At 44.5% G+C, this 27265-nt stretch overlaps 1 protein-coding gene across 1 annotated transcript in view; it reads left to right on the top strand.

Annotated features, from left to right (window-relative positions):
- The window catches only part of LOC147751152 (adipocyte plasma membrane-associated protein-like), a 186147-nt gene that overhangs the window by 85491 nt on the left and 73391 nt on the right, over nucleotides 1-27265 (top strand). The window contains exons 4-6 of the mRNA XM_086937903.1: nucleotides 8843-8941; nucleotides 17596-17745; nucleotides 19224-19336. Of these exons, the coding sequence (XP_086794029.1) occupies nucleotides 8843-8941; nucleotides 17596-17745; nucleotides 19224-19336 (362 nt within the window). The remainder of the gene's footprint in view (nucleotides 1-8842; nucleotides 8942-17595; nucleotides 17746-19223; nucleotides 19337-27265) is intronic.

Raw genomic sequence — 27265 nt, 5'->3', positions numbered from 1 at the left:
TGGCATAATTAACATAGCCAGAACAAAAATGTATTGATCAAGTTTAGTGTACCCATATTGGATAAGCACATATACAATTAAGTAGGTAAAGAATTAGACTACTCGAGGGAGTGTTCTTCCTCGATTGAACATGCATTTTTACAAAAATCGTTTTTTTTTAAAAACTTGAGTGAGACTGTTAAATTTGTCACGCTGTAGAACTACCAAAACAGCGGTAATACTAAAACAAAACGCTAGTCCGGTAAAAACATATGATTACACCAACGATCGACCCGACCAAATAGTATAACCTCGGCGGAAATATGCACCTGGCCAAATGTTCGTCTAATCATTGTGAGTTAGAACAACAACCTGGTTTATATAAATAAAATGTGCACATACAAAATCCTATCCCCGCTAGACTTGATTTAAACCACAAAACCGACACTTTGGAAACTACCAAAATGGCGGCGGCAAAGTGGAACCCGCGGGAAAGGAGATTAAGTACCCGCTTTTACAAAGACATACACAAACAATCATTAGGAATTAGGAATATTGCTCTGTAAGTTTATCCATTGCTGGTCCATGGGTTTGGCTTTGGTCACAAAGAACCTGTTGTAGTTTTCCACTGTCTTCTTCCACCACGGTCAGGAAGCGTTCCATTACTTTCCCCAGATGCTCCTGGTTTTCCGCCATCTTTGCTAGGGCAGCCTCCATAGTGCCTTTCAATCCCACTTCTGCCACCACTTGTGGGAGCGCAGGTTTGATATACAAGCAAGGAAGCTTTATGTATTTACGAACTGACTGAGTTTTATTGTCAGGAGTAACAAATGTTTGTGAGTCAAAATGGTGTTCTTCAGGTTCCTCTTCTAATGGTGGTGTTGAGTGCGATGTTTCTTGCTCCTCGTCTTCGGAGTGAAAGGGATCTCCCCAGAGGCTCATAAAAGAGGAAAAGAAGGGGCCGTCAGAACACACATTCCGGTGTATGTCAGTGAGGTTAACCCGTCACCACAATATGAAGTATTCAAACTGAAACAGAATACTCTCTTTAGTACATGTGGGCCTTGACAAGGGAAAATTAGTGCCTAGGGAGGTGACTTGGAGAAGGGAAAAGGAATGCAAACGAAATTGAAACACAGGATCTATTTCCTTTAGCACAACCAAAGGAAGATTCTCTATCCGTACCTACGTTCCTAGTACTGCCAAACGGTGACCACTTGTCCGTTTATATGACACTACTCGAAAAGAAAAAGGCACCTTGGACCTCTTTACATCTATTTGGGGTCACGTTGCAAACCATACAAGAGGGAAAGTTACCAGCTTTTCTTGTGACACCCCGCCCGATATTGACCAGTGCCCCACCTATCACTTTACATCAAATATCAACATTTCAACTTTCAGAACTCCCTTAGTTCTCTACCCGCCTCCCTTGTTTCTCCCTCCACTTCCCGTGGGACGCTCTCACTCACCGGCTCTGGCGCCACTCTCCAGAGTTGCGGCCGCTCAAGGCATCCTCCGGAGGACACCACCACTCCTCGCACCAATGCTCGTCCGGTTCTGCGTCCACGGCGTCTCCTCTCCTCGGTTACTCTCTTAGCTGGCTTCTCCGCAGGGTTTCTTCTCTTCCGCCTTTCCTTCCGACGTCTTCACTCCTGTTCCCGCGCTGCGAGACTGAACGCCTTCTTCCTCGTGGTCTTCTTCCTTCATTGGGCTGGGCAAAGCACTTCCTGGGTTACAACCGCCCACTTTCGGGTTCCTGCCGAGGGCTCTCTGTGAAGAGACAGGAGAGCGGCATGGATTTGGTCTTTTCACTGGATCCGGCGTTTTCCAACTGCCGTACGACCCATGAATATAACAGGGAACGTCTGCCCATGGGGATATACTGGTGAGTCCCTCCTCACAACCTCAGACAACTTGCCTTCATTGTAACCCCAAAACAACAACACCAGCTTTCTAGAAAGCCCCAAGGGACTACATATTCCCTCTATTGCGGCACATACAGCCACAAGGAAGATGTGCTTCATCATTTCCGCCCAGGTGAGAAACCTGCAGCTCAGTCCTGCATTAGGAGAGCTTTGAGGGCAGGTGTTTTGGCTGTTGTGGGCCAGTTTTTACTGTTCATTTCCTTGATATTACTACAAACCTTGACTGCAGAAGCTCAAATGCATGTAGTCTCCCGTACAACGTGCCATTACAAGTTCAAAACTGCTCAATGTGCAGAGTGTGAATTTTAGAAAAGTTGGTTACTTGGCGACCCAAGTCGCAACCACAGTTCCTGTCAGGGTGAAGTCCTAACGCCCCAAATTAACCTGGGCTTAACCTTGGCAAAAAACTGTCCTGCTTCAATTAGAGGCAATGTGTAAACTATTTATGCAGTACTCCAAACAGTAATAAAGTTAAAACACAAAAATCCCACACCAGTTTAGAAAGATAAGAGTCAAATGTAATAAATGATTTGAGACCAAAAGAACAAATATACAATCAGTAGAACCGTAGATATGCAAATTAAAACATTTAAGTGAAAATAATGCCTAGCACAAAGCAGCAACTATGGTTATCTGGTTGCTCCTCACCAGGACAAAGTCAATTCTTCAGACTGACCATGATGGAGCACTGTCTGGATACAGGGAGCAAGTCAGTTCTGCTGAGCAAAATACTTTAAGTTCTGGTTAGGAGCGTGGCGAGATCCTACATTAAGAATGAGTTGCGTAGTGATGGTTCCAAGGAAGTAACAGGGCTGCAATACAGAGCCCTGCATCGTTGTTTAGGATGCAGTCTATGAGGGGCTTGTGATGTGAAGTTCTGCATTAAGCATACGCTGCAAAGCGGCGGTTCTGTAGAAACTGCGGCGCTGTGATGCAAAGTCCTGCGTCGCGGATGCCGTTGACGAGGGGGTTGCGATGCAAAGTCCTGTGCAATGCTGTGCAGTTCTGAAGAAGCTGCAGACTGCGATGGGACGTCCTGTGTTGGGGATATGTCGGACAGTGGCAGTGAAGAGTTGTCATGCTGCATCAGTTCTGCTCACAGGAACACAACTGGGCTTGCAGAGCACCTTTAGGCCCACTTCCAAGGGTCCAGGACTGTGGTGACCACACATGGAGGAGGGGAGGGGGTAAAACTCGCAGCAGATAGAGTTCATGTGCTGTGTTTAAGGTGATTTGAGCCTTTTCTGTCCCTGAGGCTCTGATCAGGAGGCCAGCCAACTAGCTCTTGGAGTCACTTTGGTATTTCTTGCAGAGCGGCACAGCACTCCGTCTGAGTCTTCTACATGTCCAGAGGTGTACTGAAGAGTCTAGTCTTGTCGTATGGCTTCCACTCCCTCAGTGGTAACTGTGTCTTTATGGGACAACATAAACGTTGGGCTAATAAAGTGGTAACATGAGTTCTGGTATATACTGCAGCAAAAACTGTACACCAAGTGGTGCAGTCTTCCACCGGGGGAACAATCCACATTGGCAACCATATTGTTAAAATCCTGTGTTTTTCCTGGTGTCCCCTATGGGAGAAATACTTCTTCAAGCTGACTTGTCTTTTGTGCAATCCAGAACGGAATTTCCTCCCGTCTAATGGGAATTACCCATGACTGCATTTAGTGTTTGTGGACTGATGCCAGTGTAGTCAACTTTGGTTGTTTAGCTTGAGCAGTACTCTCAGGATTTAATGTCAATGTTGCATACCGAAGTGTCAGGCATCTATATGTTGTTACAAAATTCTTAAATAGTCTACACCAGTGGTTCTCAAACTGTGCGCCACGGCACCTCGGTGCGCCATCAAGAGATGCCAGGGGCGCCGGGAGGTTGGGCAGAAGATCGGCATGGCGTTTGGTTAATAGTAGAATCACCAGCATTATTTTTACAGTAAAAAGGTGCTTTCCACGGAGCTTGTTAAACGAATCATAAGCCTTATTATCACAATTTCTTTAACAAGCTCCGTGGAGCTCGCCTTTTTAGTGTAAAATAAATTGTAAAAATAATGCTGGTGATACTACTATGAATCAAATGCCAAACAGTTTTTTACTTGAACTAGATTTTAAATACTGACAAGATTGTGTAAAACATTATGAGTACGGGTGTAAAATCTAGTTCAGGTAAAAAACGGAGGTTGTGCAGAAGATCGGCATGGCATTTTATTGGGATTACTTGGTGCCTAACTGCGTAGTTTCAGCATGTGTGCGCCTAAGATTTTGAAGTTATGACGCTTTTAAAGGTAAGAAATCTAATGTGCAACCTAATGGAATGTTTCTGAAAAACTCATTTGCACAATGTATGTTAAGATGCTGCAGACCTGTCACCTATAGGGCAGAGTGTGCTGATTAGTCACATCGCATTCCAACTTGCTAAATTTGTGCAGATGCTTGAGGTGATGTCATGAAACCAGATTGGGTATAATGAGCAGTGTTCTGTTTCAACATGGTGTGAAAACTAAAAATGAATCAATCCCACTTCTTTTGGGGAGTAAAATATGAAGTAAACTCATTTGGCAAGTTGAGGGAAAATTTCTACAGCTCTGTGGAGAAGATCATGCCTTTGTTTGTTTAATCGGTTTATTTATACTTATGTATAATAGCAACATATATGCATTGCAAACATATAAACTTCCTTCACTGATTGTAAAACTAATACACGTTTCCCTGTCCATCAGTATAACTTTAAAAATAGTATTTTAAACCTCAAAAGTGCAAGTAATAAAATGTAAACATGGACCAGCTTATTGTGTTGGTGTGAAACCTTCCCTTGTGTAAGAGCAGTGTCAGTGGAGCCTGACAAATATATAGCTAAATGTTTTTCATTTAGGTTTACCAGTGGTTCTTTTTAGGGCATTGTTAATTAAGAAAATTATAGGCACATCATGATCCTGGCCCTCTCTGGGTATCCCCACTCCCCACTATTACCTCTCGTGTAGCCTCTTTTTATCTTCCCATTGTACTCCTTTCCAGAAGAGCCATCCCTTTCTAAGTCTATGGATGTACCTTTGAAGACCATGCCTTTATAGCTATTCTAAATCGCTTCTTTTATTGCTGAAATGTAATATTTCTGTTACTACAGTGAAAATAATAACAACCTTGCTGACATATTTAAGATTCTAAAACACCCCAACTCACTTTACTCTTACTTGACTATAGGAAGACAACAGGAAGTACTCCTGAGGTCGGGCTTACACCCCCTGGTAAAAAAATAATGGGGAGCCTCGGCCAGCTGCCAATTAGTCCAAGGGAGCCACAGATCAAAAAAGTTTAGGAACCACTGGTCTATGCAATTGTACGCCTGTCAGATTATTGAATACAGGATGTGGTGTTTAACCGGCTAAAACTGGCCATGTTGCTTCCACATTACTACGGGGAAGCCCTAGTGTAACGTTGTCTGTTGTGTGTGGTTGGATGCCTTCAAATCAATTTCTGTATTCTTGGTATGTTAATGGTATTTTTTTTCTTTGTATGATGTGAAGTTGTTTGGAACTTCAGCTGGTGTGTACTTGTGAAGTAGCCTTGTTGTGTTGTCTGCCGCTGGGAATGTAACCCATGGATAAATACCTCTGTCCTATATGTTTTGTGAGCCTCAACGACAAGGGTAACATCCCCACCCCTAATTGTGACACCATGTTGTAGCAGCTTCTGAGTAACAGCATGTCTGCAGTTTTCAGCAATGTTAAGTTTGTCTGTTTCTGACATGATAGAAAATAGAATTTAGAGAAGCTAACACAATGGGATTTGAAGAACCTACAGACAATACATAGAATTTACCTACTCAGCTAAAGGAAGATAGTCCCTACATCCACAGACCTCTCCGGTTAAGACGTGGGTTGGGGTCTTTGCGTATGCAGAAGACAACTGCTCAGGCATTCCTTCAGTAAAAACCTTATATACCATAGTTGGGGGCACCATGTTGTACGGCTTCCACATTCCTTTGTGGTAACTGTGCGGTTGTGGGACAACATAAAGGTTGGGATGGTGCAAGACTGATTTTATGCACCCCTTCGGATTATGTTGGTCTACAATCCTGATAGTTCACAGTGCCTCCATAAGTACCCGTGAACCTAAGAGGGTAACAAATGGATGCGGCAACTTCATAACATGACAGCCGTGACTCCCCAAGGAATTGTGGTAACAGATATAGAACCTTTTCACTCAGTCACTCGTGCATACCCAGAGAGATACACATGAAATACACAGAGACGTTTCAATATTTATTGAACCACTGTGGTTCTTGTATAAAATATATGCGCAGATGAAATTGAGTAGCAATATGAGAATAGTGAAAAGGATAAACAAATCCACCATTGTGCTACGGCTGTGTATATATGCTGGAATATAAGTACTGGGTATGATGTACTTATTCTGTGTACTCCCTAACCTAGATACTTAGGCCAGGTGTTTTTCCAAAATCCCCTACTGGATGATGTAACGACTCATAACCTGAAAGTAACAAGTTGTAAATCCCTCCTCGCAGCGTAAAACAGGAATCAGCTGGGCTGAGAGTCCGACATCAGTAACCTCTCAATGACAGCAGAGTGCTCCTCTGATCTGAACACGGAAATGTGTGTGTATTTATAATAACGATATCCATGCTTCCGTGCCAGGGCCTCCACCAGGCTGCCATTCTTCATCCTCTTGTGATAGCTATGTCGTCTTACAGATGAATAGCACATAACATTTGCAAAAATGCATCTTTAGGCCTGGAACTAAATATTCAAGGTATCGTGATAGTGTACTTACGAAGATGAAATGTAAGCAATTTAGTTTTAGAAAAACTAATCCTGCACTGTCACGGAGGCAAAGGTATGTCAAAAGTCATAGTGTAAAAAAGATAGCAACTTAAGAAACGTGTGATGTAAAATTGCAATGTTTCTTCCTGGGCCTAATGCAGCCTTGTGGCAGTCTGGAGGTCCAATATATATACCTGGTACTAGCTGTGAAGTAGGATAAGGCTCTGGAGGTTTCAATCTCCAGAAGTACTGTGAATTACCGCCCTCACTGCAACGGCCCCAGCGTTTCTGAGGGGCACAAACTATTTGTAAATGTGCTCATGTAGAGGGTTTGTGATGTGCAAGTGTGGTAGGTAAACACTCCTCCCCCGTCAAGTCAGAGATGTCTCATCATGCAAACACCTATTCCTCCTTTGTCTCACTGTCTGTGAGCAATACACGGAGCAAACACAACAGGATAATGGATGGAGTGCTGAAACTTCAACTACTCACCCCCAGTCACAGATCTGGGTTTAATCCATTGTTCTTTTGCTCAAAATGCCACCCCACTTTGAACCCAGCCATATGCAAATCAGTCTTGGACCTGTTCCTCATGGGAATAGTCCAGCTCGAACTCCCAGCCCAGGTCCTCCCTGAACCGGAATCAAGCATCCTGGGACTGGTTTGGGGGTATTACCCCTCATCATCAAGGCTAGGTTGAATCCATTGGCACAGCGCCAGGGATCGACGTCTGGCCATACACTTGGCCACTTAGGGAGAACATAGCAAACACAACAAGAAGATGGACGGAGTGCTAAACCTTTTCAACCACTCACCCCCAGTCACAGATATGGGTTTAATCCATTGTTCTTTTGTTCACTATGCCACCCCAGTTTGGACTAAGCCATATGCAAATCAGTCTTGACCCTGTTCCTCATGGGAACAACCCAGCCTAAACTGCCAGGTCAGGTCCTATACACAGAGACCAATTGCCAGCTACACCTAGTCCTGTGACCCAGGATACAAGCACCAAGCACCATGAACATTTCGACTTAAAATACACTGTTTCATTAAAGAGGGTTTTAAGTTACAATTCTTTAGACACCAAACACAACATTCCTACTTGTTCCCAATTCAAAGTTACCACTTATTAAATGTAATAAGGTAACCCAGTGTTACCTATGGGAGAGGTAGGCCTTGCAGTAGTGAAAAGGAATGTAACACCTTGGCTGCTTGACTTATTCCAGTGCTGTGCTGGACCATAATACAAATGGGTGTGGTCATGAGCACGGAAGGGGTTAAGAGTTTTTTGTAAAACTTAAAAGTAAATGTAAATAGGGATGCTTATATAGTAAAAAGTAAGGGTTCAGCCTGGCAAATGGTTTATTTTGCCAGGTTGAAATGGCAGTTTAAATTGCACACGCAGGCTGCAATGGCAAGCATGGGACATGTTTAAAGGTTTATTTAAGTGGGCGGCACAATTAGTGCTGCAGGCCTACTAGTAGCATTTAATTTACAGGCCCTGGTTATATATAGTACCAATTTACTAGGAACTTGCAAGTAAATTAAATTAAATTGGGTGTAAGCCAATTTTACCATGTTTGAAGGAGAGGGCACAAAACCTTAGCACTGGTTATCAGTGGTATAGTGCGCAGAGTCCTAAAACCAGCGAAAATTAAGTCAGCGAAAGCAAGAGGATGGAAGTTGGTGGAAAACAACGCCAAGGAAGTCAGGTCCACCAGTGGACCACTTTTATTTTGATGCCCGTGCCTATTTTCGTTCCCAGTCCTCACCTGTCTTCGATTACAGATGCTTGGTGCTTATCTTAGGGGAGTCTAAGCATTTCTTTTTTCAGGAAATTCCTGAAGCAAATTTGAGTGGGTTCTGATCTCAGAAGGTGGTGGGGGGCTTCATAGTCATGGGATTTGTCCTCCTTTATGATAGGCAACCAGTTTAGTGACTGTGCTGTAAATTAGTAGTTGATGCACTGAAGTTTCTGGTTGGGATACAGCGTATGGCTGGGTTTTTGCAAGTACTGTTTTGGATGTGTGCTATGGCATATTATTGGGCTTGCCAATGTCCAATTTTCTTAATGCTTACAACTACAGGGTGCACCGTTTGCTATTTTGTTCCCTCTAGTTTCATCATGGCGATGTAGTGCTTACATGACTTTTCTTTGTAGGAAACCTCTACACTGGTACTGTGGATGGAAAGCTCTGGAGGATCAGGGATGGACAGGCATCATTCATTACACAGATGGGACAGAATCTTTCAGAATGTGGTAAGTGAAAGGTGGTATTCAGCAATAAAAGTACGATTATCTATTTAGCATTTAATTTTTTTTTTTACAAATTTTATTTCTATTACAATATGGGTTATTTTGAGTAAAAGCATGAGAACAGTCATAAAGGATTTAATATCGTGTTCAGAATCTGCCATCATACTGAGTATCCCTGTGTAGTTCTGAATTTTCTTTCCCTTTCTCGTCTGAAATGTTCTGGAAAGCATTCCAAATCTGCACTAGTTTTTTACGATTATTCTAGGTTTATTTGTACTCTGTTCATCAGAGTAGGTGGAAAGAAACAGCCAACACGTGTTTTGCCCCCTTACATGGCCATCCGGCCTGGGGCTTCCTCAGGGCTGTGCACACAAAGTTAGGTCAGTTGAGCAAGGAAGAAGTCGGTTAGCGTTGTGAAAATGTAGAGGGGTGGGTTGGGATAGGCAGGTAGGTCAGATTTTAAGAAACCGAGGAAGAAGGCAAAGGGAGATGAGACAAATGTTGGGAAGAGAGGGCATACAGGTGACAGAGGTGAGTTAGTATTGGGAATGTCAGTGTATAATACATGAGGATTAGGGAGAGGAAAAGGAATGAAATGCCGATTGTAAGGTGAAGAGAGAATGTGAGAGAGGTGAAATTACCACGGTTAAGTGGATGGGTAGTGAGGTATTGGTTTGTGAGGGGGAGAGTTTTAAATTGTGCAGGTAGAAAAAATCAAATATAACATTTTTTACATATTCAATCATAAAAAGATGGCATCGATTAGCATTGCAATTGGAGAGGTACATATATGAAGTGGTAATCATCCGCGCAAAGATATTGCGATGTTGATATGAAGCATGAGCAAGAATTGTGCAATGGCGGATTATGAAGGCAAAGAGATCAAACAATGGCATGTATATTTCTAGAAGTGCATCTTGCAGTACCTTAGGACCCAACATATGGGAAGGTATCCCTTGTTCAGATGAAACTCTTAATTTGACACTTATGTGTGCATGAATACAGCATGTGTAGCTCTCCTTCTTACACCCCTTTTCATGGCCTTGCCAGTTCTGGACCTCTGACATTCTTTGACTAGCTTCCGCCACCCTCCGTTCAATGCAATACATTTATTAACCTTTGTAGTCTCCAGTGTTTAGTGTGTTCCTTTCACTAATCAAACCACTTCTCAATATATGTTGGCAGTGATTTTGCTCTGGCACAACTTGCTTCTCAAACAGACATAATTCTTATATTGGATTTAAGCATTATTAACTAGCCTAGTCATTCCCATGTGGAATGTGTCTAAATTTACTCCCATCAAATGCTGAATGAAAAGGAAGATTTGTAAGGAAATGTTGCTTTGCCGTAGGCTTTTATTAGACCCATGAAAGCCAACCAAGCTCTGGCAAAATCATGAGTTACTTGTCTATTTTTAAAATTTTAGTATAAATCACTTGTATATAGAAGACTGCAATACAAGGATATAAAATCACATTAACTTGACATTGAAACTCTGATATTAGAATAATCATAAATTTAGATACAATTATAAATACAACAAAATGCTAAAGAGGAAGCAGTAGTTCATGAAAAATAAAAGGTTTTATCATCATCATCATCAAACCTAACTTTTTTTAATTGGTTTTTTTGCACAAAAGATAGGTTTTCAAGTCATGACAAGCTTTAGATCCTCAATGTATTTAGGAGAAACTAGAACGGATTTCTAAATCAAGCCTCACTGGTTGAGAAAACATGAGGGGAGGTTTACTATTCTTTCTTGCATAAATATGATTCCTGGAGGTATCTATATTTGCTGTTGGACCTCATGAGTGTATCTAGTAGATATTCTTTTGTGAAAATTAAGATTTTTGGAACTTGTGTATGGTAGAACTTAACATTTCTGAAACCCCAACGTTGTTTTGAGACATCCAGCGAAATGTTGATGGAATTAGTCTGTTGTAAATTGCTTCTGTAGTTTTAGGATAGATGTTTTTTACTGCGAGGAATTATTTTGTTAGAAAATGATAAAAGTGCTCAGCACTTACTTGGATGTGTCCTGTTTCAAAAGTAACTGAGGGGAGGGGCGTGGTTTGCAGCCAGAGAAAATGGCCGCAACCTGGAGGCTCTGAGCTTCAGGACCGGGCCCGATTAATCTGCATATTGAGCCGCTAATCTAACTACCCCAAGACTCACGGGGAAGGCCAGCAGGGATCATCAGGCAGCCTCCGTAGTTCCTCCTGCGAAAATCTGAGCGTCCGTCTGGCTGGGGTGCCGAGAAACGTCTGGTGGCCTCTGGCGTGTGGAAGCCACAACCTCCAGTAGAGCCGACGGCCGGTGAGGGGGACTAGGAAGCCGGCAGGAGGAGGTGCTGTGGTACCGCTAGACGTGGCGTGGACCCATCCCCCCCTCCGGTTTGCGTCCCGACCCTGAAGGGACTGGAAAACTGAGCCGGAACTGAAGCGCTGACACAGATTGGTGGCGTACACGCAAGTCGGCGTACTGCACGGGCGAGGGCCCTGGGGCCGGGACGACGGTGAGAGGGCTGTCCCGGCCGCCATCTTGTGCGCAGACTGGATCGTCGGACTAGGGACAGCCAACAACCGCAGCCGAAGACTGAATTACACCCCGCAGCGACACTGAAACCTCTCGTGAGTGAGTACTGCGGACGGGGGGTTGCCATTGTAATAGTCGAGCCCCCACACCAAAGGAGATTTCTGAAGCGACGCCCTGGCGACATAAGTGTTATCAACCCCCGGATCTAGGGTTGTCACATACTGCTTATAAGTGGCCCCAAAGTCACAGCACTGAGACGGGGGAGTCCGCGGATACCACGCCCGAGCTGCTGGAGTGGGCCACGTACTCCAGGAAGAAGGCCGGGGGGTGCTTCATTCAGAGGGCAGACTCTGGCCGCAAAATATCCACTTCTCCCGGGTATGAACAACTGGGACTGTGGTCTCTGTCAGATTCTCCTACAAGGGCTAACCGTCATAGCACAGTGAGGTGGGTGTGATTCGAGGCCCTGGATGTTAATTTGAGCGCTGGATTCACGGAGGAGTGGGTCGGGAAATAGATCAAACGCTGACAGGAGTGGTGACTGAGACCCACTTCCACAACAGCATCGCAATGCTTCACTTCACAGGAAATAAAACACGCAAACCTTGCCTTTCGCGACTCGCTTCCCCAAAGCAGCGCAATGAGCAACAGAGCAGGGCGTGGGACTAACCAGGGTAAACTGGGCAAATTTGCTTTTAGAAAGTCGCAGGGGGATTCCCGTGATAAAGAGGCCCCTTCGACAACGGGGGTGACTGGTGGCGCCTCGCAGGAAGTTACCTTGCTAGACATTATGACCACCCTCAACAAAGTGGACTCTAGGATTGAGACGCTGGCAATTGATCTGGCACTGATCCGAGCCGACTTTAACAAGATGTCCACCAAAGTCTCCGCAGTTGAAACCTCAACGGCCGCCCTGACCTCTGATACCTCCACTCTCAAACAACAGGTGAGACAGCTGGAGGGAGACAACAAGCTCCTGATGGCCCGCCTCGAGGACCAGGAAGGCCGGTCGAGACGGAATAACATCGGCCTTATAGGCGTACCGGAAACGACAGGGTGCCAGGCCCTCTATCTTTTTGTGGCGGATCTGGTGGCTACCCGGTTGCAGCCGATGGGGTTGTCCAAATTTTTCTCTGTGGAGCGCGCCCACCTTGGCCCAGGTGGTAGACCTAGGCCAGGGATCCGCCACGTCCGATCCTGACACACATTTTTCAACTTCAGGGATCGTGATGCAATCCTGCAGGCAGCGCGACAGGCCCCTCCAATTCGCATTGATAACGCTGCAATTACGATTTTTCCCGATTACACAACGGCGGTTCTTTGAGGTGAAAAAGGAGCTCCGAGAACTGAAGTAGTCTATGTTGTACCCAGCAAAATTGAGAGTGGAATTGGAGGGTAAGACATGGTTTTTCTCCACGCCTGAGGAGGCCCAGGAATGGCTGGACAGATGGCGCAAGACGGGGAGATCGGGCCGCGGTGGCCGCTGAGACCTACGCCAGGACGAACATCAGGGTGCAATGGAGCAGGAGTGAATAATCCTTAGCTGGCGATGTTGGACGATTTAGCCTGCCCTATGGAGACGACCAAGAAAAACTGCCAGACTATCACCCCCTGGGAGCGGTATGAGATATGGTGCGGGGTCCGCCATAGCGGTGAAACGGAACGCTGTTGGGGGTCCTATATTTGCAACTCACAGGTACTTTGTGTGGTGGGAGGAGAAACTGACCTGATGTGAGGATACTGAGACATTTACTACATGACTCCTCCACATTTCTACTTATTATAGACCCTAATGGGGGGCGTTGGATTGCTAAAATTTCTGTTGATCGGCCCGGGGTAAAGCAGGGGCACATTTCTCTTCCCCTCTCACGTTGAAGGTCTGGGATGGGTATTAAGCGTTCTGCTAGGTTGGGTAGGCGGGTAGTTTTTGTACCGTCTAGCAGGGATGCAGGGTGGGGGGTGAGCCGGGTGAAAAGGGATTTGAGCATTGTTTTTGTTGTGTTTTTGTGTTCAGGACAAGGTATATTGAGGTATGGGCAGATTGTGGCTATACGGACATGCGACATAGGGGTCCCAAAGCACTGGTATTACCCTCATGGTGGTAGAATCTGCAGTGATTGACACGGGGCGATTCATGGGGACCCTCCAAAGTCCTTGGTGTCCCCTCTAACGCTGGTTACATGGAATGTACGTGGCATGGGAGATAAAATTAAAAGAGGTTTAGTGCTGCAATACCTGCGGCGCAAGGCGCCGGCGGTGGCAATGCTGCAGGAAATGCACCTGTTGGGGGAAGCATGTAAGGCGATGGACCGCTGGGGCTACAAGCTGGCAGTGCATTCGGAGTTCACCTCAGGCTCACGAGGGGTAGGAATTCTGATACGAAAGCAATTTCCATTAGTTATACATCAATACTGGAAAGATGATCAGGGCCGCTTTGCAGCGATACTTTGCCAATGGGAAGGAAAGCGATTAAATATTGTGTCAGTGTATATTCCCCCAGCCCTACAGGCTCTGGCCTTCCCGGCGCTCAGTGCATTTCTGTTGCGGTTGCCAGAGGGCGAATTGATTCTGGGTGGCGACTTTAATTCAGTCATTGATGGTACTAGGGACCGCTACCTAGGGCGACCGGAGGAGGAGGGTCTCAGCTGAAGGGGTTCCTAGATGCAATGGGTCTCTCTGACGCATGGATACACAGGAACCCGAATGGGAGGAGTTACACCTTTCAGTCCGGGTTCCACAATAGCCTCTCCCGAATTGATTAGTTCTTCTTTACAGCTGGCGGGTTGGCCCATTTACAGGAGGTACAGATTCATCCACGTGGGATCTCGGACCATTCCCAGCTCTCATTAGCCTACACAATGCACACCAAGGCTAGGAGACGAGTCTTCCCAATCTTCCCGGGCTATTTCCAGGTCCCCAAGATCCGTAAAGATATTGTCACAGTTACGAAGCAATATTTTGCAGAAAATGTATCATCGGTGACGTCCCCCTGTGTCCTATGGAAAGCATTTAAACCAGTGGTTAGAGGGCAGGCCATAGCCTCAATAACAGGGTATAAACAACAATCTAGGAGTGAAATGGAGGCGCTGGAGGTAGAGTTGGCTGAGGCACAAGTCCGACAGGAGGAAGGTCCCACGTCACAAACAATACAAAATCTATGCATAGCACAGAGCACACTTAACGAATACCAGTGCAACCAAGTTCAAATACGGTTACAGAACACACGTCATACTATATATGAGGTTGGGGATGAAGCGGGCAAACTCTTGGTGTGGCTGGATAAGAAAGAACGGGCTCAAAACACAATAGCACAGCTGCGCACTCACACAGTAGAGGTAGTGACCACCCCAGAACGTATAGTAGAGGTATTGGCGGACCACTTCACACGGGTGTACACCCCGGCATCTAGTATGACGATAGAAGAAGCACAAACCTATATCAAAGATATAAAGATGCCTACCCTATCTGAGGAGGCGACTTTAACACTGGAAGCTGACATCACGCTTGACGAACTGCAGGAGGCTAGACAGGCCCTGCAGCCAGGGAAAGGGGTAGGGCCCAATGGTATCCCAATAGAGCTCTACAAACGCACATCTGACCTAACGGCCCCACATCTCCTACAAATGTTTACGACTAGCCTGGAGGAGGGGGAGTTGCCCCGGGATCAGCGGTTAGCCACTATTATTGCAATACCGAAACCTGGCAAACCCTCGAGTGAGTGCGCATCCTACCGTCCAATATCCCTAATAAATGCCGAAACTAAGATCCTGGCAAAACTACTTGCAGCCCGCCTCACACCTCACCTTGAAACCTTGATTCATCCGGACCAGTCTGGGTTTATGCCTAGTAGAAGCACCTCACTCAATCTCAGAAGGGTGCAGGCTGTAATGGCGCGTGGGCCTTGTCTTCAGGAACCTGCAGTGATCCTTTTTCTGGACGCCCGAATGGCGTTTGATATGGTCGAGTGGCCCTATCTCTTCGCAGTCCTCAGACATTTGGGCTTCGGCCCTACGTTCAGGGCATGGTTACGGTGGTTATACACACGTCCAATGGCACATGTGGTGGCGAATGTTCACATCTCAAGAGATTTTCGGTTAGGGCGAGGCACGCACCAGGGCTGCTCCCTGTTTCCATTGCTGTTCGCATTGGCCCTGGAGCCCTTGGTGGCCTGGATCCGATGGGACCCTGTGATCCGGGGCCTTCACTGGACGGAAAACTGGGAGGATCGCATCTCCCTCTATGCAGACGACGTGCTGCTGTTCTTGACTTCGCCAAGACGCTCCATATTGACACTTTTAAATATTTTTGAAATTTTTGGCCGGGCATCGGGATACACTATCAATTGGTCCAAATCGGAATTATACATACTGAAGGGCTCTGCCCCATTGCTCCCAGCGGAGTGCCCACTTGCGGTTAGAGAAGACACTTTCAAATACCTGGGTGTCTGGGTGACACCTGGACCGGATGACTTCTTCTTAAAAAACTTGGACCCTATAATCGAGAGGTTTGCGCGGGATGTGCTTCATTGGCGAGGCCTGCCTTTGACACTTTTGGGCAAAGCAGCCCTTTTTAAAATGATGACGCTTCCCCGATTCCTTTATGTGTTGGAAAATACTCCATTCCGGGTCCCAAACAATTATTTTAAGAAATTGGATGCAATGGTCTCGGGTCTCTTGTGGTGCAATAAACCGTGCGTATCTCTAAAGGTAAACTGACTTGTAGCTGGTATGACGACGGGGAGGCGATAATTAATAAGTGGTTGCATGCCCCTCAAACAGAACCGGCGTTTCAGGCGGATAGGTACGAACTGGGCGAGGCGCGGGTTTTAGCTGCACTATATGATAAAAGACGCTCCAATTCACTTATAGGGCCTACGGCGCACACAATCAGTCTCTGGTATGCAGCGCAGAACCGTTTGAAGTGTACAGATATTATTACCCAAATAACCCCCCTGTGGTCGGCGCGGCGCCTGGGCAAACTAGTAACAGTAAGGTATTTGGAGCATGGGATCTGATTGGCATCTCCTTGGTGGGAGACCAATGGAAGAGGGGTGAGGTCATGCCCTTTGCGCAGCTGCATATTCAATATGGCATGGCACTAACTGAGAAATTTCGGTACATGCAGATCAAACATGCCTTGGAATCGGTACTTCCACAGGGCACAGAGATACCCGAGGCCACTCCCCTAGAGGACAGACTGCTCACTGAACACATGCCCAAGAAGGCGACGTCATTTACTTATCGTAAGTTGGTCAACAACATTCCAGACTCCACGCTAAAATTGAAACTCAAATGGGCCGCGGACATAGGAGACTTAGATGAGGCGGACTGGCAGGCAGCGCTGTCCTCCCCACGAGAAGTCGAAATACCCTCCAGACTATGATTGGTACAATTGAAAATATTGCATCAAGTATACTACACGAGGGCCACACTGCACACAATAGGGCGGGCGACACACCATTTCTGTCTGCGGGACTGTGCTGAGGTGGGAACATTCCATCACACTATATGGAAATGCCCCAAGATTGCAGGGTACTGGATTAAAATTATGAGAATGAGAACCATGTCACAAGTGACCGAGGAGGCACTCCTCCTGGAGCCCAGATGCTGTCTTCTGAATATATGGGAACCAAATGACCTCTCACACCCTGCTCGGGATTGGGCGACGCTAAGTATGATGTACGCTAAACGTAATATGAAATGTTGGGGGTCGGTGGGGGTACCGACGCTGAGAGATTAATGCTCGGATGTAGATGCAGCAATGATGGCAAAGAGAATGGTTTATGTGCACCGGGAATGTCCCAGGAAATGGGAGAAAGTATGGGGGGCCTGGAATAAATATTGGGGTAACTTGTGTGAACCGCCTACAATGGAGGAAGGAAGTGATTCGTTGGACTGAGGGATGGGGGAGCGGAACAATGCATTGTTTGTGATTTACACTATGCTGCTGGCTCTGTAATGAGACCTGTTGAAGATCTGGAGTGATAATCGACCTTTGCATCCTTTGTCTGTATCCATTGATTACCGAATGTCCTGTAGTTGTGAGAGTTGACGTTGTATCATTGTTGGCCTCTATAATGCAACTGGTGATCCACTTCTGCTATTGATTTTGTTGTTTTCCAGGGTCTATGGACTTTGAACCACTCTGCGGCCGGCCGCATGGCATACGAATGGATCAAGATGGTTACCTCATTGTGGCAGATTCTTATTTTGGTCTGTTCAAAGTCCACCCAAAGACGGGTGAGAAATCCCTCATCCTCAGCAACCAAAAAGGTGAATCCATGCCTAAAAATGCCACAGTTATTAGGAGTGGGTATGCTAAGAGTTGTGTTTCTCTGATTCATAACCAAACGAGCCACAATATTTTAATAAATTCCATCTTTATTTCAAAGGCTACCCACTACTGGTAATTAGTAGGCATATTCATGGTTTTCATGTTGTCACTGCTGATAGGAAAATGTTCTAAATCAACCTTTCTTAAACAAGTACTTGTGCTTTCTTAAGTGTTTGCACTGATTTTGAAAAAAAGACACACTTGCATTTGGAAACCTGGAAATGAAATGCTTTTGTGCAAAGTGAACTGTTTGGTTGCAGGAGATGTTAAGATCTCTTTAGTAGGGATACACAATATGCGCGAGCCCTGCAAAACACCACAAATAATAAAATCACTAAATAAATGGTGCATTTGTGACAGACTTCGGTGTTCTTGTGCGGATGCCTTTCCATAGTGAATGTGCCAGCCATGAGCAGAGGCTGAATATTAAACTGTTAATCACAAGCTAATTTTTTCCAAATAAGTAGCTTTCTGAGTGAAACATGCAAATGAGATTTAGAAACACCTTCGGTCAGCACTGAAAACCATATCCCCACCCTCTTTCCAATGTGCGGCTCCCATATCCATCCAACAGAAAATGATTGTCTTCATTTTGATCCCTTGGGAGGTGCATGCCCTACCACAATAATGTTCTGTAACCCTAGCGTATGTTCAAGTTCATATACCCATAGGTCGGCCCCTTTCCCTAGTGACTTCCACCGAATTTATTTGGTGTGCTTTTATACAGACTTCCCATCACCTTCTGAGACGATAAAAACCTTGTGCATGTGCGTTTTTTATAAATGCATGGTAATGGTACTCATTTCCGATTTCACTTCTGTAATGCCATTGAGACAACGGATAGAGATTGTTCAAACATCTTTTCATTGGCTCCAAGTGACAGCTTAGCCTTTTGAAAACAAACTTTCAGTGTGTCTGCAGAATAGAAGAAAAAAGTATGAGAAGTAAGCAACAGTTAAATGTCTTTCTGAGCTAAGCATCACCCGTAAAACGTAAGCAAGGTCTCAGCCTAGTGGTGCACAGCCATAGGTAAATGATAAAGCGAAAGAACAGGTTCAGCTCTGCAGCATGCTTAACCATGCCATAGTCAAGGAAGAACTAATATCAGCCAATGAGCAAATTCTCCTTGACAAAATCCGCTCCTTGCTATACTGAACTCAAATAGACTAAATTGATTTTGAATATATTTTAAAGGCTTATGCCCTTGGTAATCGCCATGGTGTCGGTGTGGCGACACATGAGGTATGTGTTTCATTTTACAGAATGAAAATGGTGGCTTGGGGGATATTCTGAATCTGCCAGCAGTGTGATATAAATGGATATATGCTTTTGGTTTAGTGAACACCTGAGGAGTGATTATGTAAGACTGCATGGTTCAGCCTATTTGTGACTCATCAGAATGTGCTTGTGTGTACAGGCGTGGACGGCATCCCTTTCAAGTTTTTAAATGGACTGGAGCTATCAAGAAATGGCACCATCTACTTCACGGACTCGAGTAGCAAATGGGGACGGCGTCACCACAGATACGAGGTAAGCAGCGTCTGCCATGCACACATTCAACATAGGCCTTTCCAGTGAGGATTCTTGATCTGTTTGGCCAGTGCTTGAAATAGAAATAGAAAGTGCAGGTACTCACTATCCAGAGGACCTGTTTTCTACTGAGACTCAGACCAAAGGGTTACATGACCTTCTTGGGATGTGCTATTTTGGTACCTATCACTGATTACTATATGCCACTTTTACTGCAAGATTCACATGAACATCATTTCCCCTATATATTTTTTTGATTCCTCGTGTATTTAAAGCATCAATTTGTTTACAGACTACAGTTCCCTGATGAAGGCTACTAGTTAGCCGAAATGCATTGTAGAAGAGGCTGGAGACTGTTGTTATAATGCCAAGGGCAATATAAAAGGAAACGAATAATTGAGTGAAATTAACTATTGAAACAGACTGAAATAAAGTACAAATTCTGGAAGAAAACAGATATATTAACTTCATTTTAGACAATTTGCAACCCCAGGAGGGAACAGTGCAGTGACCAGGGGACGTTCCCCAATTCAGGGGTACGCTGATACAATTGAATTATAGTACTCTACGGAGAGTACACTCTGCAGCGCGCAACGACCAACAAAGTACATTAAATCAGGAGTGCAAGTGTATATGATATTCTCCCTGTTAGTTGGGTGACATGGCTAACAAGCATTTGCAATGCAATAGGTCTCGCATTAGGAAAGTTTGAGCTACTGGTATTGTAAATGACAATTTTTTTATTTATGTGTTAGGTTTGAAAATAGCAAAAAAAATAGCAAAATTAATAGCTATGTCATTTACAATGCCAATAGTTTTATCTTTCGCAAATGTGACACCTATAGCATTTGTAATGCAATATGTGTTGTATTTACGTGATGTATTGATATTACAAATAACAATGGCTTTTAATTTTTTTAATAATTAATGCTTAAATAAGTTATTGTAATTTATAATGGCAATAGCTTAAACTTTTGTAAATACCTTTTGTGAAGATTATGTTCAGTGTACTTTATTGTGAACAAAATACAAGAACAGAAGTGAAATATTAACATCTGTTTGTGAAATTTGTAATAAAGCTTGAAACATTGAGAGAACATATTTGAACCAGTGGTTGTTGAATGGTCGCTGTGGTGGTGCAGAGTGATGTTGTGGTGGCGACGAGTGATGCTGTGGCGTTCAGTGATGCTATGGTAGCGCATAGTGATGTTGTGGTGCCCCTGAGTGATGCTGTGGTGGGGATGAGCGATGCTGTGTTGATGCGATAGATAGAGGGAAGGCGATAGATAGAGGGAGGTCTATAGATAAAGGGAGGACGATAGATAGAGGGAGGACGATAGATAGAGGGAGGACGATAGATAGAGGGAGGTCGATAGATAGAGGGAGGTCGATAGATAGAGGGAGGTCGATAGATAGAGGGAGGTCGATAGAGGGAGGGAGGTCGATAGAGGGAGTGAGGTCGATAGAGGGAGTGAGGTCGATAGAGGGAGTGAGGTCGATAGAGGGAGTAAGGTCGATAGAGGGAGTGAGGTCGATAGAGGGAGGGAGGGCGATAGACGGAGGGAGGGCGATAGAGGGAGGGCGATAGATAGATAGAGGGAGGGTGATAGATAGATGGATAGAGGGCGATAGATAGATGGATCGAGGGCGATAGATAGATGGATAGAGGGCGATAGATAGATGGATAGAGGGCGATAGATAGATGGATAGAGGGCGATAGATAGATGGATAGAGGGCGATAGATAGAGCAAGGGCGATAGATAGATGGATAGAGGGCGATAGATAGATGGATGGAGGGCGATAGATAGATGGATGGAGGGCGATAGATAGATGGATGGAGGGCGATAGATAGATGGATGGAGGGTGATAGATAGATGGATGGAGGGCGATAGATAGATAGAGTGAGGGCGATGGATAGATGGATAGAGGGCGATAGATAGATGGATAGAGGGCGATAGATAGATGGATAGAGGGCGATAGATGGATAGAGGGCGATAGATAGATAGAGCGAGGGCGATAGATAGATAGAGCGAGGGCGATAGATAGATGGATAGAGGGCGATAGATAGATGGATGGAGGGCGATAGATAGATGGATAGAGGGCGATAGATAGATGGATAGAGGGCGATAGATAGATGGATAGAGGGCGATAGATAGATGGATAGAGGGCGATAGATAGATGGATAGAGGGCGATAGAGCGAGGGCGATAGATAGAGCGAGGGCGATAGATAGATGGATAGAGGGCGATAGATAGATGGATAGAGGGCGATAGATAGATTGATGGAGGGCGATAGATAGATTGATGGAGGGCGATAGATAGATTGATGGAGGGCGATAGATAGATGGATGGAGGGCGATAGATAGATGGAAGGCGATAGATAGATGGAGGGCGATAGATAGATGGACAGAGGGCGATAGATAGATGGATAGAGGGTGATAGATAGATGGATAGAGGGCGATAGAGGGCGATAGATATATAGAGTGAGGGCGATAGATAGATAGAGTGAGGCCGATAGAGTGAGGGCGATAGATAGAGTGAGGGCGATCCTTACAATAATTTTGCAATTTATTTGTGTGCTCCAATCCTTCTTTTGTATCTCAGATTATTCGAGCCCCAAACATGGTGGAGCCCAAACACAACCCCTTAGGGAGCCAGTTGTTTTGGTTTGTTATGAGCACCACCTTAATGGTACAAATAATTACTTTAATAGGAGTGAACCTCTGAGGATATTTTAAGTCCATGTCACTGCGAGCATTGAAAACAATACACAGCATCCTCAACTTCTTTCAAAACAAGGGTGATGTGGTCCAAATTCTTAAGATGGAGAGAGACAGTTTGTTTGGATTTGTAATATCTGAATTTTCTTCGGTATACCAGCTTGAATTTCATTGCTGTGTTCTAGATAGAAAATAACAAGGTTCATAGCTAGTTCTATACATAAATTCAACTAGATAGGCAGATAAACCTTTTGAACATCGGCAGCAGGTTGTTAAAATCGGTGGTCTCAACTGACCTTTAATGTGAAGGGAAGGTATCTGGATTTCACTTTTAAGAATATTGTAAAATGATAGGTTTCGTGCAGTGAGCAGCCTGGCTATTTTGATATTTGAGTACATTTTAAGGAAAAGTTCAAGCTCCAAAAACACTTTCATGAGACATCTTCAAGTACAACACCACTGATAAGCTCATAAAGTTGACAGCAGAAAGGCACGTGCATTGGAAAAGCCTATATTTGGGCTAAAACTGAATGGCCCTGGTAGGAAGGCCATGATGGTGCGGTACCACTACTTAGGACAAGACCTCAACAATGTTATGGTTGCTGTCTACAACATGAACGACCGATACGTGGAAGGTGGTCTCTGTATCACCATATAAAAATATGTGCATGTATGGGGCGGCAGTTTCAATGTTGTGGTGCCATACAAGAGGCTTGGTTACCAATCATTATTCGCCCCACTTACGTTTTTGTGTGACAACTGAAATTGTGAAGATATATCGTGCGTGTGGAGAGGTGTGGTTGGATATCATGGAATATTGCTAAAGAGACTCCGGTAAACATATCCTTGAGCTTGCCTCTGCCACACAGAGAACTTTGAAACTGCTGCGGTTGCGCTTTTGAAATATTCACAGAGAATACGATGGCACCCAAAAAGTCTGAAGGGAGAAGGCTACTCAAGAGTACTGGTAGGGTTGGGTACATATTGGGTATGAGACAGTCTCTTGTGCTGCATGAAGTGGTATTTTCTACACATTGACAAATCAGTCATTATCTCTCGTCCTTTGATGTTTACATTTTTACTCAATTTTCATTTTGACAGGAGAAAGCACCTGTAAAAGTTGGTTTTAAAAGAGGGGACACCTATAATGGCTAAGAAAAACGTGGAGCAGGCAAGAAGAGAGTACACTTAGTTTCGCGCTAAACAGTAACCAGTGGCGTGTCAGAGGTCAGCATTAAAAGAGGCCCGGTTTAGCAGTGTCGGTGTCAACCAGTGAATAGCCTATAAAGAGCTTGGTTGTTGTGGTGGAGGGAAGAGCCCGATATTGTTGAAATACTGACACCCGATGGCCTGTCTGAGTATCACACAAGATAAGGGGAGCCACAAATTATATAGACTGCGAGGAAAGTTCAGCCGCGTAAAAACATAAAAGAAAGAAACGGCCTTTAAAAATAAAGAAAGAAAGATAAGTCGCAGCTTCACCAGAGATGGCGGCATAGTCATTACACAATAAAATTCAGCATTTCCGCTTGTGCACGTGAAGGAACAGAAACAATGAAAACAAGGGATGCGTGCGCAGCAGCGCGCGTCATAGCCCGAATGACGCGAGTGGTGTGCACGCGCGCCACTGCAAGTGCTACTTTGCCGGCGAGCAGCTTGCTATAATGCTCATGCGTGCGCGCTCTTGTGCGTGTTCTAGCAAACTGATCGCCTGCAAAGTAGCACTTCTCAGAGCTACTAAATGTCTCGGCCGAGACCAGTGCATGCGCTGGATCAGGCCGAGACCTAAAAAGGATGGTGAAGTTTGAAAAGGATGTTTGGGATTTCATAGTAGTCAGGAAGGTAGGGGATGAGTCTGAGAGAGGATGAATGGGACAAAAGTTGAAGGGAATACTTTTTTTTTACATCTATAACAAAACTGAAATTAACTTATACATACATATATACACAGGCTACTTGGTGAAAATGTAGTGGCTGGAGTAAACTCCTTCATATATATGTATATCCATATGTTCACAGAAGCAGCAATGCTTACATAGTATGATGAGCAGATTTATCTTGTGAAATATGCAATTTTTTTCAAGTAACTGTAATTACCTCATACATTCGTAAATGCACATGACATTTCTTAAATTTTTAGTAGAAGATATAAACCCCTCTACACATGCACCTATATATACATAGCATTAGCAATTATGGCGTAGCCTGATATATATATATATATATATATATATACACACATGTATCTTGTGGTGTAATACACATTGTTTCCCTTACATAAATGTAGCTGCTTATACTAGGAAGCATAATGTATAATGACAACCTCATCTCCATATCATGAGAAACATAGAGGCATATGTACAAGCCCCTATCTCCACGGGATCGTCACTTTTTGTGACGTTTCCGTGGCGATAGGGGCATCTCCTTATTTACAAGACCGTGTTAGGCCACTTAATGTGACTAACGCTGCCTTGTAAATAAGGCCCCTTTTACGCTATGCTTATCGTAAAAGGGGTGGGCAATGGGTGTTGCGGTGGGTGTTCCATTGCAACACCTGTTGATTTTGACGCTGCACCCTATCTACAAGGGTAGCGCAAATAGAAAGCAGGCCCAAAATTAAGACCTGGGCAAACCAGGTCTTAACTTGGTGAAACGAGGAGAAATTGTATATTTCTCCTCGTGCATTCTTGCACATGGCAAATACATCTACCTCTGGAAGTATTGTTGGATCACTAAGGTGTTGATTTACCATTCATGTGTGTGTTCATGTCTCCTGCTGAGCAGGTCGGTAGAGTTCTTGTCCAGTCCTGGCAGGTATTCCACCAGGAAAGGGACCAGAAGATGAATGACCCAATGCTACCTTGGCCAACTACCCTGGTGGCGTCCCCTTTATTAGTAGTACAGGGTGGTCATATCTGCGAGTACAGGCACTGTTCTGTTGTGAATGAGTTTGCCAAACTCTTGGAGCGCTGGCTGAATGGCTACATGTTTGTGTATATTGCAGCTGTGGGTTAAGAGACGCCCTGCCCTGTAACAAGTTGTTGTTTCACTACTGATGTTTGTGCTGAACCCTTGACTCCACCAATATTAGAACCTCCAACTAACCAATTGCTTAGGACCACTGTCTCGCAAGGCACTCTATTAGCCAAGCATTTGCTACTATTGCAACACAAGACACCACTATTTCCATTAGTTTCCTTATCATTCTTGCTGTTTGAGGATGCAGTGTCTGCTAAAAGGGAAGCATGCTTTGCAATGCCACCACTCTCTTGTTGCTGGGACAGACTTTGTATGTCATTGTTATGAGCATGGCTCCTAAGAACTGTTGTGGGGGAGGTTAGATTTGTTTTGGCATAAATACTGATCTCCAATGTTTGAAGGAGTGAGATGGCTTGTTGAATGTGAGTGTGGCATTGCACTTGGCTTTTGCTTTTTATCAGCCAGTCATCCAGGTATTCATGTATTCATGAATGTCAATGCCTCAAAGATGCACTGCTATGACTACCAGAGGCTTGTTGAAATCTTGGTGCTGTTGTGACCCCAAAGGGTAGTACTTTGAATTGATAATGCCCCCAGTGACCACAAACTAGAGGTATTAGTGGTGTGCAGGGTTAATAGGGGGTGTGTAAGTAGGCATCTATGACAACCAGTGTTGCCAAATAGTCTCTGATGCAGAGCAGTACAAGGATAACTTGTAGTGTTGTCATCCTGAAGTGATGTACCGGATCGAAGGTCAAGTATCAGCTGTGAAGTCCTGTTTTTCTTGGGGTTGAGAAAGTACAAGGAACACACTCTCGATCCTCACTGGTGTAGCAGGATAGGTCTGATTTCTCCCTTTTGAAGCAATGCCTACACTTCTTCCTGCGGCAGCCGTTGGTGGTCTTGACTGATGCTGTGCTGGTGTGGTAGTATGTCGGGTGGTGTGTCCTTTGAAATTCTAGCCAAAAGCTGTGGGCAAATATGGAGAGTACCCATAAGCTTTTTTTCCTCTCATTGGGGAAAATATAACCTTACGCATCTCACGACAGGTGTTGAATGGCCGAAGATAATTTGTGGAAGATCATTGCTTGGGGCAGAGGTACCCTTGCTTTGGGTTCCTTTGGCCTTACAGCATCTGTTGCCCATTAAGCCAACTTGGGAGTACTGCTTGGAAGACTTGACTCTCCTGAAAGGGTTGTTGTGGTGGTACAGAGGGTGTTGAGAGAGGTTGCTGACTTGGCTCTAGCTCGTCCTTATTGCCTTTGAAACCTCAACTTGGTAGGCTTGGTTTGGGAAGCTCCCATGGGCCTTGCTGTGTAGGGTTGTGCTTAATTCCCTCTAAAATGAAGTCCACCTTTGGAACAAACAGGTATTTGCCATTGAAAGGTAGACTAAGAAGGCGATATACCTCACACCAGCACTCAGATACTAAGGAAGACCGAGAAGAATGCTGGTGTTGACAGTTGCATCTAGTTAGCATCTAATTTTGCAGTTCTAAATTATTTACCCTTTCTGGACTATTCCCTTTCCTCACTTTTTGCTAAGAGTCAGGCAGGTGCTTTACTAATTCGAATTCCTCCATCTTCACCCGGTGCAAACTGTCGTACATTGACACTAATCCTACAGATATGGATATTTGCCATTGTTTGGTGACCCCCACAGCTACCTACATGCCTGCAGCATCTACTAAATGGGCTGTTTGCCATTGTAAGCCCAAAGCGCCTGGGCTATCAATATAGGAAATAAACCGTGGAGAAAAATCTATCATATTACATACTGTATAAAATTCAGTATCCATCTATACTTTTGTGCATCTGTATTCTCGTATTAGATTTTTATACAGTACATTATAGAAATTATTCGTTGTTTTTTCTATATCTTCATTGATTTATTATATATTTTGCCACAAAACATCATTTAAATATACACATCAGTAATCAAACAGAGATGTGGTTAGCATTATCAGATGTGAGTGAATAGTTTAATGTGATAAATTCAAAAGTGTAAATCGAATCAAGATCCATTTATGTTGAAGTAATATGTTTAATATTTTCCACATGGTGTACCTCATTTTTTGTGTTATATTGACATCATCTTCTCGGTTGCTTTCTTTGTCCAGTTGCGGGGGTTTCCTGTCCACTCTACAAGTGAATCTGGTAGGCCAGGACTTCTGATGTTGATGGGGTCTTATGGTGCCGCTCTATATATTTTTATTCTGGCTTTGATTGGGTC

The sequence above is a fragment of the Lissotriton vulgaris genome, chromosome 1_1 (assembly GCF_964263255.1).
Source record: "Lissotriton vulgaris chromosome 1_1, aLisVul1.2, whole genome shotgun sequence".
Classification (NCBI taxonomy): Eukaryota; Metazoa; Chordata; class Amphibia; order Caudata; family Salamandridae; genus Lissotriton; species Lissotriton vulgaris.
Note: the sequence above shows the minus strand (reverse complement) of the source record. Positions and strands in the feature narration are given on the sequence as shown.